At 39.1% G+C, this 17368-nt stretch overlaps 2 protein-coding genes across 2 annotated transcripts in view; one reads left to right on the plus strand and one right to left on the minus strand.

Moving 5' to 3' along the window:
* PAICS (phosphoribosylaminoimidazole carboxylase and phosphoribosylaminoimidazolesuccinocarboxamide synthase) overlaps positions 1–17368 on the minus strand; it is a 41520-nt gene that overhangs the window by 22754 nt on the left and 1398 nt on the right. The window contains exons 2-6 of the mRNA XM_069014051.1: positions 13740–13826; positions 10038–10475; positions 8901–8990; positions 3807–3893; positions 317–388 (exon numbers count right to left, since the gene is read on the minus strand). Of these exons, the coding sequence (XP_068870152.1) occupies positions 317–388; positions 3807–3893; positions 8901–8990; positions 10038–10475; positions 13740–13826 (774 nt within the window). The remainder of the gene's footprint in view (positions 1–316; positions 389–3806; positions 3894–8900; positions 8991–10037; positions 10476–13739; positions 13827–17368) is intronic.
* Positions 1–17368, plus strand: part of PPAT (phosphoribosyl pyrophosphate amidotransferase) — a 47427-nt gene that overhangs the window by 12528 nt on the left and 17531 nt on the right. The gene's annotated exons all lie outside the window — the stretch shown is intronic.

Here is a 17368-nt window from a genome sequence, read left to right on the forward strand (position 1 = left end):
ACATGCAAATGAAAAGGCTACTGGGGATTCAACAGAAGAAAAAAAATCTTCAGACTCAAAAATAGTCAGAAGTACGCAGATGCTGGTCATTGGATATGTATAGAAGGCAAAGTTGAACTACATATTAATACAAGTTTTGCTCATGACAAGGAGAAGAGCTATGAAACTAATTTTTGAGTTTACTGACAAAGCTAGACTGGAGTCAGGAGTAGAAAAGTAGAGCTGTGTTTACAGTAGAGATCTTATTGCTCCAGCTTTGGTACTGAAATTACAATGTGACTTATCTCATAATAAATGCATGGAAATTAATACTCACCTGTCCCCACCATCTGTTTTGCTACTGGCGTACAAGATCTGTCTTCTGAGGTAGTGCTTATAGAATCATCATCTACAGAAACACACAGTTTTAAATAGACTTGGATTTAGACAAATAGATTGCTAATATTATTGTCATCCTCTGTAGGAAACACCTATTTCCACCTAAAAGTGTCCTAAGCCCTTAGTCTAACCCATTAGTTATAGACTTGAAGAATCACAGTCACAGAATCATTTAGGATGGAAGCAGTAATCATTTAGGATGGACTTAGCATTGCCAAGTCCTCTTGTAAGCCACGTCCCTAAGTGCCACATCTACGTGTCATTTAAATCCCTCCAAGGACAGTGACTCCACCACTGGCCAAGTCCAAGGTGACAGTTCTGCATACCTCCCTCCTTACTTCACCAAGAACTGGAAAAGCTGCCATTTTGTGACTGCTGTGGCCAAGAGGCTCCAACCACCAGCAGTCCTCTATTCACAAACACCAGGTCCAGTGGGTACCTCCCCTAGCTGGCTCCTTCACAGCTGTGTCCGGCAGTTGTCTGCCAAACACTGCAAGAACCTCCAAGGCTGTGGAGGTTCCTTTGCTGTGCTGTATTTCCAGCAGACATCTGGTAAGAGACCTCTGCTGGAGTCTCCCCCAAGGCCCAGCAACTTTGAGACTTCTCCCAGCTTATAAAATATTTCAGCTGCCTCTTCGCCCTGGCTGGGTGGTTGGTAACAGACTCCTACCAGGATACCTGCCTTGTTGCCTTCTCCTGATTCTTACCCATACATCCTCAACCCTACTGCCACCATCATGAGCTCTAGACAATCAAAACACCATCTAACATGCAGAGTACCCCACAGTCTCTCCTTCCTTGCCTGTCCCCTCTGAAGTTTATAGCCATGCATTGCAGCACTCCAGTTGTGCAAGTCATCCCTCTGTCTTCAGGATGGAAACTATGATATAGTTTTCCTGTTATGGAATGGCTTCCAGCTCGTCCTGTTTGTTGCTGTTGTGCACTGGTATAGATGCACCACAGCTGGGCTTTTGATCCCACCATCTTTTGGAGGTGAGAAGTTCTAATTTTTACATCGTTATTCTTAAGTGCTTCTGTGGTTTCTAACACATCAATAACCCCCGTGTCTTTGCTGAAGTCCATCTCCTGACTCTACTGAAACAGCAGATTGAAGAACCTCTCTAGAACACATCCCTCAAACGTTGGCATATTGCCCCCAGGCTCTCTAGTAAGTCTGGTTTTATCTCTTTCCACCTGCAAATTTAGCTTAAAGATCTTTCAATGAGCCCTGCTAACTCCTGAGCTAAGATCCTTATCCCCCCTTTGAGACAGGTATTAGCAAGTCTGGTGTCATGGAACCATGACTAAAAAGCCCCGCATCTTCCCAGTGTCACCAAGCTTGGAGCCAGATAGTGACCTACTGGCTCTTCCTGTTTCTTGCAACTGGAAGAAGAGAACACTACTTGTGCTATTGATCCCTTAACCAGTTCCAAGGCCCTGAAGTCTCTCTTGATTGCCCTCAGGCTTTTATTTGCAACTTCATCACTGCCTACTGAGAAATTCTTGACATCATGTATGAACATCAAAACCCAGCTTTGCTGGTTCTGGGTTCATTTGCTCATGCTCGGACTACTCTGAGGCTGAAAGTTCACTTTTGTGTGGACTTACTTTTTGGGTTGGGAGGAAGAGAAAGATGAGTTCTCATTGTTTGCTAGGGGATGTTATAGACTAATTATGTTCAATACTGGTTTTAGTAACAGGCAGAAGTAAATATTCCTTTTATGTTTGGAAAAACTGAGTGCTTACTGTCAGAAATAGAGATTCTTTGTAAATAAGCAGGTTCGTTTGATGTGCTTTCTATAATGGTACTTGCCAATATGTGCACAAACTAGTACTTGGAATTTGTACTTGCTCTATAACTTGTTTTCCCTTAAATCATTTGGCAAATACTTGTTTTTCATAAGCCATGTGCAGGAATATATTTTGTACCTGTGGAAAATCTGGAAATCATACAGTCATCAGCATGTGTGTGTGCTTTACATGGGGTACTAGAAAAAAAGTGTTTTATCTCATAAATAGGCACCCTATAACTCTTGAGAAAATTCTTGCATCTTCCTTAACACTTGCAGCTATTGGAAATGGGCCAAAACGGAGCTATAGGTCTACTCCTAGGCTTCTAATAGATGCCTTTTTTTTTAACTATTACCAACCTCCCCATGGTGTTTTCATTTCTGTGCTCCTTCTCTCAACCATACTGGCTCTCTGATCTCTTCCTGTCTTTGGCAGTGGCACTTGTGTAGTGCTGACCTTCATGATTACTGTGCTCAATTGGATATGGCATGACAGGGAGTTTGTGTGTATGAGGCAGTCAGTTGAGCTGCATGACATTTTATCCTCCACTTTGCATTCATGTGACCTCACTATGTCTCAACTTCCAGGGTCACAGATGTACTTTATCCTCAGCGTCACTTGTGTTTCTGTGTGTCATTGTTGTGATGGCACTGCTCTGATGTTGTCCTCAGTGTCACAGTCACCACAGTTGTCTTGATCAAGAGGAGCCAATGCAAACAGTTGTAAAGGGTGTGTTGCATAGGGTGTCTCAACATCCAAACTACAGATAACATAATTGCTGAAAAGGAAGCTCTTGGCTGGCATATTCCTGATGCATACAATAGAAATATTCTTATGGTAGAAACTTTCAGTGTCAAAGGCCAAAGAATTGCTGTTCACAGATTCACTATAATTGATTTTTTTTTTCTATTAACTTCTGTGTACAAACAGCAGTACTGTAAAGAATATTTTGATCCAGGGTGTCAGATCACTATATTTCAATGTCATCATTATTTCCTCTGATGTCTTTTTTTCCATGGTCTTCTATAGTTTTTATGCTCATTTATTCCAGAATAAATATTAATATCCCTACTGCGCTCTAACGTTAAATTTTAATATTTTAAATAAAACAGATCTTCTCCTGATCACTTGTCATTGAATATATGACTTCTTCATATTGCTGAGGTGCTGATTTCAGTTTTATATTTCAAATAGTTCAGAATATATGTGGAAATTGCTTGATAGTAAATAATCTGATATTAAATGCAGCCATTAAGTAGTCTGAAAATACAGACTAGATATAAAATGTTCTGAGTTTTTGAGACAGCTATTTACCTTTCCATTTTATTCTCTCTAGCAACTGTAAGAAAACTGTAAGAAAAACAGTCGTTGTGTCACAATCAAATGCAGACTAATCATATTCATCAAAAAAAGGAGCATGTTGTCTGGGAAGATAAGATTTTTTTTGTAATTATGGGAAGGAGAAATCAGTGTTCATACATTTCTGCACTATGAAATCAAGCAAAACCCATAATTTTTCATAACCTAGAAGTAGAACAAGTATAATTTGCTGGAATAACAAATGAACCTTTAGAATCTGCAATGCCCAGTAAAGTAGAATGTCCTGTTAGAACTATCACGACAAAGTCATGACCTACCTATATCAATCGTCTCCTTCTTTATTTGTGTAGCTTCCAGAGCTGCTGGGGTGGAGTTGGCAAAGTCCCCCTCATCTTCAAGGATTTCTGTAAAAAAATAATCATTTACGGAGCTCTTAAACTAAACAGGTCTTCAGTGATGTCTTAAGAATCACCCACTTCAGAATGCCACTGATGATAACTATTGTTAAAGATTTCCTCTCTTAACACATTAAAGCTGCCATTTCTCTGCAGTAATAGGCATAAGAGCAGAGTGTACTCATTTACATATTAAAGTAAATCCAGAACACCACATAACAGCTACAGCATACAAGTTTATGGGTTAAATGTGCAAACTCTTAAGTTATTTTAACCTGGATCAGAATTTGTAGCATGGTTCACTGATGGTGGGTGTAAGATATCTAGGTACTGGCAAATGTTTGTGCAGCAGAACAGGCAAGACAGTGACTTGCATAAAGGGTGCAGTACATACTGAAATTATTGAAAGACTCCAAAGTGACTGATGCCAAGAGTGTCTGAATAAGCCCCAAAAGGAGCAAGGGTCCTGACATTGCATCAGGGTGCTGTGCCTAGACATTTCATCTGCCTGATGGAAACAATGTACTAAATACTAAAGCCTGTCCTCAGAGCATCTCCTCTGCTGCAGCTTGCAGGGGTTTACATCACACAGCTGGGTTACAGAGGTGTCCCTGGGCTCCCCTCCATGGGGAGGAGATCTCCACTCCTCTGCCATTGGCCTACTGTTGTTTAAGGGAGAATTCCACCCCTCTGCCCTGGGACAGAGGGGTGGGCAGGTGGATGATGCAAGTGGTCTTGCTGATCCTCACTTCCCAGTGAGGACACTGCTCTGCAGAGATTAAATGGTGAAGGCCACATCATGGATCAGTGACAGCAGTTTTCTGGCTCCCTGCCTGTTCTCAGTCCATTTAAGAATATTGCCCCTAAACATTGAGCAATAAAGTTTAATCTAGGGCCATTTTATTAAAAATTACCCCCAGATCAATCCAGCTTTGTTTGTGTCAGATGTTCTTTATGATGTGACCAGCATCATGTGCCTTTTTCTTTTTTTTTTTTTTTTTTTTTTTGGTGAGCCAAGTATGTGGGTAGGGAGCCTGGCTTTTTTTCTAAGGCACCTTTCAGAGTTTGGGAGGGAGGGCACAAGAAGAGGAGGACTGAGCCAAACAGAACAAGCCATCAACAGTTTCTGGCATGGATAAAACACAGTGGCTCCATCTGCATTGTTCAGTGAAGCTATAGACAGTTGCCAGCAAATATGCTTAATCTCTACTTTGAAGCACTGTTCACAAGGCCACCCGAGCAATGCTGTCACAGTCTTTCCTTTCACCCGCTCAGACTGATACAAGCTCTGTTCTCTTTTGGCACACTGTCACTATCACTAATTATCTTGTTTTCTGGCTCATGAGGCAAGATTAGTAATTTGTCTCCTAATCCTTACTCTCATGTGTGTCTTGTATAGTATAAAAGGGAAGTGTGATATATTAAAGCTAGGGAAAATTTTCAGTGTGTGGCTTATGTTTACTCTCCAACAACTTGCAAAGTTGCTGCCATCTCTGTCATGCAGACCTGTGAGAGTGCATACAGAAAACTGTGGATGCACAGTTAAGAGTTTGTGTCTGCAGCCCAAAGATGCCTAGGCTAAGGCAGTGAATAATCAACAACTTTGGGTTTGCACTTCTCTGAAACACTGCTTAAAACTAGCCTGGGGCATATGTATGAAAACATTATCTTTTGACTTTATATCTGTACATTTTAAAATTCTGGGCACACAGCAGCAAGTGTTCAAGCCAATGTTAAATGCCTGAGTATGTACCGACTTAAGATCTTAACTTTAAACAACAGATTTTAAAAAAGCCCTTGCTTAGGAGTGTATCTTGGAAGTGTCATGACTTACTCCAAATTTGTTTTGAGAGGGACATAGAGTAAAGTGTACGGGGTACCAAAAATCCTAAGAAAACAATGACAAGGAAAGGAATTTGTTTGAAGTAAAATACTTGCTGTAGGTATTTTTAAGAACATCAGGGTACTGGTATTTGTTAGAAACCTGTTTTCATCTCCACCGTTGTTCCTGGCACTTCAGATTTAATCAGACACTGTGGTCGTACTGCTGAGTCTGACACATGTGGAATGTACATGGAGTTCAGATTGACAGATTGTATAGACTGAAGTAGTCGGCTCTTCTGAAAAGATTTCTGTAACTAACTAAAAGTGATCCCACGAAATTGAAGACATCAGTAAAAATGACCAAGTAAGGTTTTATTTGCAGATCGATTCAATGTGGGTTATGTTTCGCCAGAAGAGAAAGCAACCCGCAGTGTCCGCAGCCTATCGCAGGACGCTTTAGCTGAAAACCCCCGGGCTGGGGACTCTTGTGGTCCTTCTGCTCCCCCAGCTGGGCAGTGCTGACAGCGACGTGTGAGCAGCTAGGACAGGCTGTGCAGCGAACTGTGAGGATTTATTTACCTCTGTCTTCTTCTCAGGTGGACATTTGCTGCTCTTAGAGTAGCAAATTCATGTGGGCAGAGGAGAAAAACAGTATCATGGCACATCAAATAACTAGGTGTTTTCCTGAAGCTAGTGTGCCTGTCTTTTGACTAACACCATCTTTGTATTTTCCTTACTAGAATATGGCAAACCCAAATGGGCTGTTTATAAAGACTGGCAGTGGTGGCAGCGTTCCTATGGCTCGTAACTCAGATTCACATGTAAGATCATGAGAAGCACGTGTACTCTGTGGCAGCTCGTGCATCTTCTGTGCATTTATGCAGCTGCAGTTGTCAGAAGGCAATGTCTGCCCAGGCTAACTCGTGTGTGTGTGTGTGTGTGTGTGTGTGTGTGTGTGTGTGTGTGTGTGTATATATATATGTATATTCAGTGCATATACAGCTCTGGCTGCAGAGTACATTAACTGCATATAATGATAAGGAAGATAGCTAGATATGAGTTTAACAGAGTTTCTAAATTCTCATTTATTAGGGTTAGGTTATCAAATTAGTGTTTTCTACAAATTTTTTTTCAAGGCACACAAATACCTATAAATTTAATAATTCCATGCCTGTTGAGAAACACTTTTCTACAAAATTTCTGTTGAATATGCAGGAGCTTTATAAAAAGTCACATCCTAAATGCTAGTGATCATGAGACATTACTGATATCAAACAACCAATATAATATATCACTGCTTGTTTGCCTTTTTCACTGTTTATCAGTGAGCATATTTATGAGTACAGAGGTACATACAATCTCTTTACTTACCAGTTTCTCACTTCAAAATTAATTGGACTGTCTAGGAAAACATGTACCACAACTAGAGAACAAAGGGTCTCCATGATATTGTAATGTAAAAAGTGTGCATCTTTTCTCTGGTTTATGCAATACCTAATCATGTTCCCATTAGTAAAATTAAAGACTAGGTGTCTTTTACCACCTGCAATAAAATTATTTGAGTGTGTATTGTTTGTTTGGGAATGAGGGAAAGAATTTTGCAAACTGAAGTTGTTCATGATGGAGTGTGGTTTTGCCTTTTTCCCCCACAGAAGTTTAAAAAATAGTCTTATGAGTGGATAGGCTGAGCCACAGACACTTTTGAAGCACTTGCTATTTTAATTTTTCCCCACAAAATCATATTGCATTTACAATTACCCAGAAATAAACAAAGTATGCAGTTAAAATACATATATTTGAAAAGGGAGATGGTAAACTACAGATATTTTTACACCTACACTTATCTTAAAGGACAGAAATGTGTATTCAGAACTTTACTAGAAATATTCATTTAACTTCATCTTAAATAGCTTGTTTGGAAGAGTGCAGCCCAAGAAGTTACAATAGTATGTAGCACCAGGCGGTTGAAAACTGTCAGATGACACTTAAGGGGCACTGCTGAATCTTTGTATTATTACAGTGTCTTACTACTGTCCATGTGTAAGTAGTAATTTTACTTATTGATGGGGAGAAAAGGAATTTAATACATTCTTTAAGCAGTCTTAACTAGATCCCACAAGGTGCTGTTTATGACTCCTTTCATATTTGTCTCTCTCAAAATGAGGTCCCATAGGCAATGCACTTGTCGTGACAACCTGTTTTTCTCCACTGCATGCTTCAAGTGCCCATGGTGAGCTGGTAAAAGGTTGCTATGTTGGTTTGGGGTTTTTTTGTTTGTTTTTTTGTTGTTAGTAAATTTAAATTTATGAATGTAATTGCTATTGAATGAAAAAACAAAAATGCTACTGTCTGGTATACCTCAGATTACCTCTCATGATCAACCATCTCTTTACTTGCCATAGCTATTTCTTTCATTATATGCAGAGCTGCCCCATTCCTGGAGTAGTATTTACAATAACATCATCTGTCAGAAGATTTTTAATTTGATACTAAAATCTTTCAAGTTCACATTAGACCATTTTAAATTCTGTAAGACTACTCCTTAATGCTTAATTTAGACCATATTCTGCCTCACACTACTGAAACAGAACATGAGGTGCTCTGTTGTAGGCAATAAAACTTGTCAGCCTGAGAGACTTTCATGTGTCTCTAATTGAATGTTAAACTTCTGCTTCCCCTGAAATTTATGTTTTCAGATGTAAACCATAATCTTTCTTTGTAAAGAGCAGAGCATATGACCTTCATATTCAGTGAGACTACTAAATGAAGTCTTCATCCCCTGACATGAGCATTTACACAATTATATCCTGATCACGTATTGTGAAAAAGAGATGCTGTATTCGTTCATGCACAGGAGACTGAACAATACTAATCTTTGGGAACAGATAGTTTAGGTAAATGTAAGTGCAGTAGTACATTGCACTCAACTTGCTTAAACCAGTAGTTTCTTCTCTACATTCTGCATCACAAGTCTTTGAAATGAGTGCTTACTAGACTGATTTTATCAAATTTAGCAGGACATTGTAAATGTCATACATAAGTACATGACACTTATCTCTGTGACATTATCTCTTGTTTTAAAATTTTCTAGGTCTCTGCATTTTCTACCCATACTTACAGTTTGGACTTATTTTAGAAATTAAATTTACTAAATTTAGGTATTTACATAAAATAGAAGAGTTTTCAGATTACCTGAAGCAGAAACTTTCTTTACATCTGCAACCTGTAGGTCTTCTGACATATTACTTACAGAGTCCTCTTCACCTGTGTCTCCAGGCATCTCTGTGTAAATAATGCTAAATTAATTAGGGCACCAAATTTTTATACTTCATAAAAACAGCTGTCGTGTATCAAATCAAAAAATCCATCCAGCCTCAGATTCTCTTTATGCCAGCAGGCAAAGTAGATGCATAAGAAAAATGTCTGCAAAATGTCTACAAAATGCAGCTGAAGAGTGAATCTTCCCCCAAAATGTTCTCACAGTTTTTCAGCTGGTCTTTGTGTAACATTTTTCTTGACTTCTTCCATTACTTTAGTAACTTCTAAAGTAATTAGATTCTAAAGACTTCTAAAGTCTTACATTTGGCCAACATAATATCATCCCCTCATCTAAAAGTTTAATGTTTAATTCTGTTCTTAAACAACAAGCATGTTTCTGGTTGTACATACCAATAAAAGTATTTTAACTCTTGGGTCATGTAGGTTCATCGGTCTACTCTAATTCTGCATTGATCATCCATTACCATTCATTGTCAATAACCACCCAAAACCAAAGGCAAGCTCTGCCAGCATTCTTGGTGCTGTTCCTTTTGCTATTTTCACAGTTGTCTCACCAGTTTGGGAGTCTTGCTCCAAAGGCCAGTAAAACTGAGCTATTTCGGACCATAAGAGAAAGACAGTTTGTATGTCAATTTTTTTAACTTGTGTCTATAACTACAGATTTCTTTTGCTCAATGTCTTAATTTTTCCAGTAACATAGTCTGACTATCTCTCTGATCCATTTATTTTATCTAAACTGGAAACAGTCTCCTCTGACATGATTTTGACTGGAATTGCCTCTCTGTATCATTTTATCCTATGTCTTTGTCTTTTTTTCCTCCTTTCGTTTCTCAATTCTATTCAAAAAAGTACAGGGCAATCACCCAATCCAAAATATTACCTTATAACATAATACAAAACTACTAGACAAATAGTAAATTTCCATTCAGCGTTTTTCCCCCAGAGCCAATCAGTTAATCTCTCTGTTTGCACTTTTTGAGTTTTTTAAGGTCTCTCTGGTGCTGGAAAACTTAAAATTTTAAGTGATATGTGGGTAGTTGAAGTACTTACCTATGGAATCCTTTTCTGATTTTGCTTCTGTCCATTCTGGAGGCCTCTCACTTTCATCATTATCTGATTTACTTGCTTGTTCCATGGTGCAGTGCCCCAGAATAGCATCCAGTTCATTAAAAAATTTCATACTTTTACTTGTACTCCCTGAGTCTTGGGCACTTTTTACACTCTTGTATTCATGTTTCAGATTTTTGTATTTTGTCCTGCACTGCTTCCAGTCCCTGTCAATTCCAAACTTCTGAAGTCTAGCAGCAACTTGTTCAAATATTCTTTTATTTCTCACTGTCCCTTCCAGTTGTTGCTGGATATTTTTGTCTGACCATATGCGTATCAAAGCTCTGACTTCATTAACAGTCCAGTGTTTTCCTCCTTCATTTGCTACTGTAGGAATAAAAGCCGGTGGTTTGGAAGCCTCTACTGCTGATGCTGGATTACCTGCATTGTGTGGGGTAGGGGAGAGACACAGATATGGGTTACCTGCACTGGGTGGCTGGGGTGGGGAAGGGACAGAGGGAGTGGGAATGAAGGATGCTGTTTCTCCAGAGAAAGACAGAGCAGAGGTGACATTAAAATCAAGCTCTTGGTTATTAATTTGTCAGCATTTTTGTTAATTCTGATACAATTTTTGCCTTCACTTGAAGATAGATATTAAGATAACACATGTACATTTAATTAATCTAAGAGGAGCATTTCTTTCTTCTGTTCCCTAATACACTAAATTTTTACCTGTGACACCTTTGGGAATAACTGATGAGCTGCTTTGTCCTTCAGACATCAGAGAGGAGAAGAGTACTGTTGGGAAGACGGGACGTGCTGCATGAGCACAATAATAAATCGGCCCCGAGTCACCAGCACTAGCATTAAGACGTAACTTTCTGCATTCATGCCATACTTTAGTTTTTACACACATGGAGAGATTTAACCTGGGTAAGGATCTGAAGAATCTGATCCTCCTTTCTTAACAAAGCACCCCAGCTGTGGGGAGCAGAGGAATGGAGACTTTTGCTTAAGTGAAACTTTTGTGTGATAGAACCCATTTCTCATGGCACAGAACCTCCATCTTTTTCAGGACAGATCAATCAAAAATATTTGGGTTTTTTTAGTAAAAATTAGAGTTTGAGTTGTCTTACTCTGCAAAACTAAGATATCTTTTCATTTTCTCCAATCTACAACTTTATTTTTTAACATTATGAGGTAAAGGTTGCCACCCATGCAATAACTTAAAACAGTGAAATATGACAGATTTAAATTTTTTAATGTTTCCCTGTTTCTATTTATGAAATTGCTTTAAGACTTGTTTTGATTATCAAATTAGTTTGGAAAGTGATCTTTCATGCATTTTCTAAATCTTTGCAAAAATAACTAAAAAGCACAAAGAAACCCAAAACCAATTCCAGGACATCATCAAATAAAGCAGCATGAAAATGCACAGTAACTGACAGGTTTTTGCAGTCATACTGAAGTGATAAATGCCTTTGTCTGTATCTTTTTCTGGAAGGGCAAACCAGATTATGGGGATTCGATACTTTATAGCCACTGAGATGTATGTGATGGCAATAATATCTAACCCTTGATTGTGCACAGTGCTTCAGTGAGCATACTTAAAATAACCTGTCTGGGGACAAACTTGTCCTAGATAAAGCCACTCTTTGCTAGTCTCCATAATTCATTCTAGTTGTCAGTAAGTTGTTCTAACAGATACCATTTTTTTTCCCCTTACAGTCCTGGGTTAATCAGGACTCTGCAGCAGCCAGCTCATAGGCAATGTAGTTGAGAAGGGTAATTTTCAGGTGGCACATCAAAATTTCTCCATTTCTTCCTGAGGGAGTGAAAGAAAATGCTGATTTACAGGTGAATCAAACCATAGGAACTGCCACAGTTGACAACTGCCAACATCAGACAGGCCAGAAAGGAAAGGCCTAGGGAGGATGAGAAGAAGAAGAGAGGACGAAGAATGCAAGAAGGTGCTCCCTACACTTCCCAGTCAAAGCCATAGAGCATGGGGGCATCTGGGAGGAATAAAGTTTCTTTACTCTTTGTATAGACCAGTATTTCTCACTAGTCAGTTCATTTCCAACGGAGCTCACTTTTGGTTGTGGATATTACTTCAGATGAGTTCTGGTGACTTGGTATATTGCTCATTTATTCTGCTGTGTGCAGAGTGGAAAATGGTGGGTGGGTTTGTTCCTCATTCCCTTTAAAAAACATGCTGATTCATGCTGATTTAAAAAACATGCTGATTCAAGTACGGCTTTGAAACAGTTATGGTCCAAGTTATGGTCAGTGCAAAAATTTTCCTTGTGTCTTAAAAGCATTTTAGTTCTAATGTGTTTTAAAAAAATGTTTAAGCGGGATATAAATTACTTTTTTATGCTGTATTTAATTTTTTTCTAAGCTTCCTCAAACCGGAGAAATCTGCTGAAATAAAACCAAAATATTAGGCATTATAGATACAAAAGGCCCCACATTTTTCTTTCAGTGGTTTCTGAAATAGTGCTTGAAACTTACAGACTAGAAGAGGTACTAGGGGAGAGCATTTTAGTACTAATACATAATTGAAAGCCTGTGCAACTGAAGTTTTTGCTGACTTTGTGGAAAGCTTCCTCAGAATTGAAGACTTTTCTGCTTGGCAGTACGTTGAGCACTGAGAAATACAGACATATTCCTGTAAAATTTGATTTAGATATTTTCTGCATGTTTTGTTTATGTGCATAAAGTATTTTATATGTGCATAAATTCCATGTGACATTCTGGTCTCTTCCTTAATTTCTCTCTATGCCAGGCAAGAGGGATGTAATGTGTAACATAAAAGCCATAGGCTTAGCCTGTGCCTTGTTTTCTTCCTGAATATGGCACTTTGCAGATTCTCTAATGAAAGTTGTTGTAACTGGACTGGAATGTATACTAAGGCATAGAGGGAATATAAAAAATAGAAAGAGCATGTAGGAAATTCAGGACAGGGCTGCTGTTCATCCAGACAAGGAATCAGTACATCAGTTGCTTAAATATGCCCTAAAATGCGTTCAGGTTTCTCCATTTCCTTTAGCAGTCCCTTGAAGGGGCTCACACCTACGATCCTCTTCCTCTTTCTGGCTTGCCAGATTTATGCCTTTGCTTTTTAACTTTCCTGAGCAAAACTACTAGAGTAGGACGTTTTCCAAATGAGTTGTTCTGTGGTTGGTTGGACTAAAGCATTGCTGACCACTCCTTGCTTGGAGAGGTGACTTTGAAGTTGTGCTGGAGACCACTGCAAGTCTGGATTGCTCTGCATCTCTCTCCTGGCTCAGGCCATTCACTCATGCTGCTTTAAGCATCCATGATTTAAGGAAATGAGCTAGGGAAAAGCCACAAGCTGACATGGGTATCTACGCTAGCATTTGGCGTACTTTCCAGTAGCATTTAACAAAATGACCATGGTTAATGCAGTTAACATGATTAAGCTAACATAATTAAGATAACATGGGATGTGTTTTGCATGTGAACGGTGGTCATGCAGGTGTTACATCATATAAAGTGGTCGGTGTCTAGTGAGGCACGACACCGCTGAGGGCTAGTGCTGGGAAGGAGGCGGTGCAAGAGTGCGGCTGTATTAAAGCTATGCTGGTCAGAAACAGAATGACAGTGTACTCAAGCTGTCAGGAAGCTCTGACACCCATGCTGCTTTTTAGTTTTTGATTTCTCTGTACCATCATACTATACCTAGTTGCACTGGTCTGGCATGAGATATAAAAAGTAGTGGATCTCCTGGAGCCTCCTCATCATCTTCTAAAGAAACTGATACTTCACCTGGGAAGGAAAGAGTTTTTAGATGAAAAATAGGTGTGGACTAAATAAGCTTAAATTAGTTTAAATTAAAGTGTCCATACACCATGAGAAGATCTTTAACTTGGTAATTTCAACACTTAATTTGTAGTGAAATTAAATTTTAAATTAATTTAGCCTGTCCCCATAAGGGGGACATGAGTTATAAGAGGCAAATTATTTTATGTCTTGCGTATGAACTCTGTTTGAAATGCTTTTTAGAATTCTGGTTGAAACTGACTTGATTCTAGTGACTTGTTTGCTCTTCTGACTCAGTATTACACATTGCAAGTATAGTTTGAAAGTAGATAATGTAGAGACATACAAGTAAAGGCAGACTTTGCACAGAGATTCATAAAATCACAAATCTATTGATGTAACAAAAATAAATTCCTAGAAGAATATGAAGAAAACAAGAATGTTCTACAGAGAGCTCTGGAAATCGGTGGAATTCATTAATGGTATGGAACCAAATTCATTAATGGAGGGAACCAAAATACTCACTGTGACTTGACAACAGACGTATTTGTAGCTGACGGGATTAAGTCTAGCTTTTTCCAGCATAGCTTTTCTACATTTGTTTAAAAAGGAACATTACAGCAATTGCTATGTAAGTTTAGAAAGCAGCATATGTAAGTCAGGTTCAGAACCAGATTGATTTTCACAGAGGACAGACTTGTAAGTTGTCCTATGGTAGTGTGCTGTATTCAATATACCATGTTGACAGGAGGCCTGAAATGTTGATTGCCTGTACAGGGAGCTGAGCTTCTGTGAGCTCCAGGCAGGCAGGGCAGACAGATGAAAGCTCCCAGCTCCGCGGTGGTTCATCAGGGGAGCAGTAATGAGGCACAGTTAGGATGCAACCTGCTATCCCTGATGTCGGTGAAACTGAAAACTGCGTTTGAACACATTACCCTCAATCCTCCGGACTTTCAGCAAGGCTCACAATGACTCATGGATGCAGTGGCCTGATCTCTGACTGCTCCCAGCTGTCCACCTGGCTTCCCTGGCAGGAGCTGCTGCTCCTGCCTCCAGTGACAGGACTGGCGTTTTAGCTGCTTAAGAGCAGCAAAGCACACCAGGGAGAGGGGAATACCAGGGAAGAAAGGCTTCTGAGTGTGCCATCAGCATTAGTATGAGCAAGATTAATTACATTGTTATATTAAAAGAGAAACATCTTTTATTTTTAGTAAGAATGGTTACCACAAAAGGATATTATTACTATCTTTGATGGGGAAAAATTTTTTAAAAAGCATTTGAAAAGCAGAAAAAACGATATAAAAACATTTGTCAATGACATGTTGAAAGTCCCGACATGGAAAACCATATGTAAGTGGAACTTCTAAGTCAGCATTTCTGAAGGATCTTTCTGCATTTTAGTAGCTGAGTTTTCTGCCAGTCATTGCTGATGCATTTCTGCTAAGCTATAATCTTTCTGCATTTGCTGAGGTAAAGTGAAGGTCAAGCAAGGTGACCAATGCCTTAATATTTAAACATGAAGAAATATAAAAAGTGTAAATAACTTGAATTACTAAGCAAATATTTTGTAAATAATGTATTTAATTTATTAATACTTTTTTTAACTTGAAACAATCCAAACTGGTTAACAAAATGGGAAGGTCATTCATTTGAACTCTAATGAAAAATACCATTTTCCACAGCACACCATCGCTTTACATAGATTTTCTTGGTTGTTGATTAGTGGGATAATACACAAACTGTACTTGAAGAGAAGCGAACATGTTGACTTGTATCTTTTTTTGATGATTATTTAAACTGCAACTCTGCCCCTTAAACATGTTTTGAGAGGACAGCATGAGCATCTCTGCTTACATTTCTGCGTCTGCTTATGCATAGTGTTACCTTTTCATGAACAAGCTGGGAACTGGTAGGTGTTGCTACCCGGTTTGTCCTGAGACACCCCTCTCAGATTTGATTGAGATTTTCAGTAATAATTTCTTCAAACGCACTTTCAAAAGAAAACTGGTTCTACCAGGTATGAAAAATCCTCAGGGAAACACTACTGAAATACCATTCAGTCCTATAAAAAAAAATAGTCTATTTTCCTCCCTTCCTCTTGCTCCCCCTCCGCAGCAATCTCCCAGTAGCTGAGATAACGTAAAGACATGCTTTGTATCTTTACATTAAGGATGTGTATGAATATTGACACTGAGGCTAAGCAGAATGGTAAATATACGGTGAATTATTTGGGAACATGCCCTGTCCCATGTCATGCTTTTTAAGAAGACAAACTAGTATAGCTACCAATTTCTTCAAATAAAGTAAGATGTTCATGGTGGGCACATATTATTTGTCACAGGTCTTAGTTTGTTCTTGCTACCCAAGCCACAAGCCTAGACATCCTTGATTCCTCCAGCCCCCTCAAAATGAGACATCTCTGCCTCTTTTAAAAGAGGCGAGGGACCATTCTTCTCTCCTGTAACACTCTGTGGTTGAAAGGGAGAAGCCCAGGAGGGGGCCTGCAGTCACTGCTGGAGCCAGGGGTAGGGGGCTGTCTTTGCCTGTGCAAGGAATCACCTTTCCCTCAGTGGGAGTGACACCAGCAGCTCTGTCCTCACAAAAGAGAGCATCAGCTGCAGAGCCACTGATGCCAGTTTTGCCTTACAAGTGCTTATCAAAGTACTGGGCTGGGCAGGCAGCATACTCTGACTGCAGGTGGAATAGGACTGGGCCTCTAGTACAGTGTTAGTTGCTTGACTTGCATTCTTAAGTGAGAAAGTTGATGATCTCACAGCTGTTCCCTGAGCCCCTTGTTATGGATGTATGCATGCATTTTGCATAGCTGCAGGACACATTTCTGTCTTAGTGTGCTTTCATTGCAGCTCAATTGTGGTTGTTGTGAAAATCTTTGCATTTCAGTTTTTGCATTAGTGTTGCATTATTACGGTTAGATGCATTTAGTTTTTGTTATAAAACTTGTTTGCTTTTATTTTTTTGGGGGGAGTAACAGAAATGCTTGTACAATTAAAAGAGATATATTTAATTATACCACATTTAAAACCAGACTGTCCTAGTGCTTCAAAACAAGGCATGTTTCACCCAGGGGCAATTATTTTTATAGATACTATAGTTTGGGATTCACAACTGAAATTAACTTTTGCTGATTTAAATTTGCTAGAGGTCTAAAGCAGATGAGAATTAGGATTACCAGGTGCAAACTACATCAAAACACAGAGAATAATCTAATGGCAGATCCCCAGATGTAGGACACTATCTTAATTTCATGTAGTCCTCAAAGTGTATCAGCCTGTATTAGCCTCAGTTCTGCAAGTTTAAAATTAAAAATGGATTGCAATTCACAGTGCAGAGAGCACATTACAGCATTATAAAATGGCCATTTTAATTTGAAGTGACTTTGACAGATTAGAGGCTTTCTGTTAGTGATGACAAATAAAGGTCAAGCTTTATGTTAAGGTAAACAATGACAATGAAAAATGGCAATTTCTTTTCCTCAGACCTGTAAAACATCATTGTAGAGGGAGATGTGCACAAGGACAAGCTCGATG

This window comes from Aphelocoma coerulescens, chromosome 4 (assembly GCF_041296385.1).
Source record: "Aphelocoma coerulescens isolate FSJ_1873_10779 chromosome 4, UR_Acoe_1.0, whole genome shotgun sequence".
Classification (NCBI taxonomy): domain Eukaryota; kingdom Metazoa; phylum Chordata; class Aves; order Passeriformes; family Corvidae; genus Aphelocoma; species Aphelocoma coerulescens.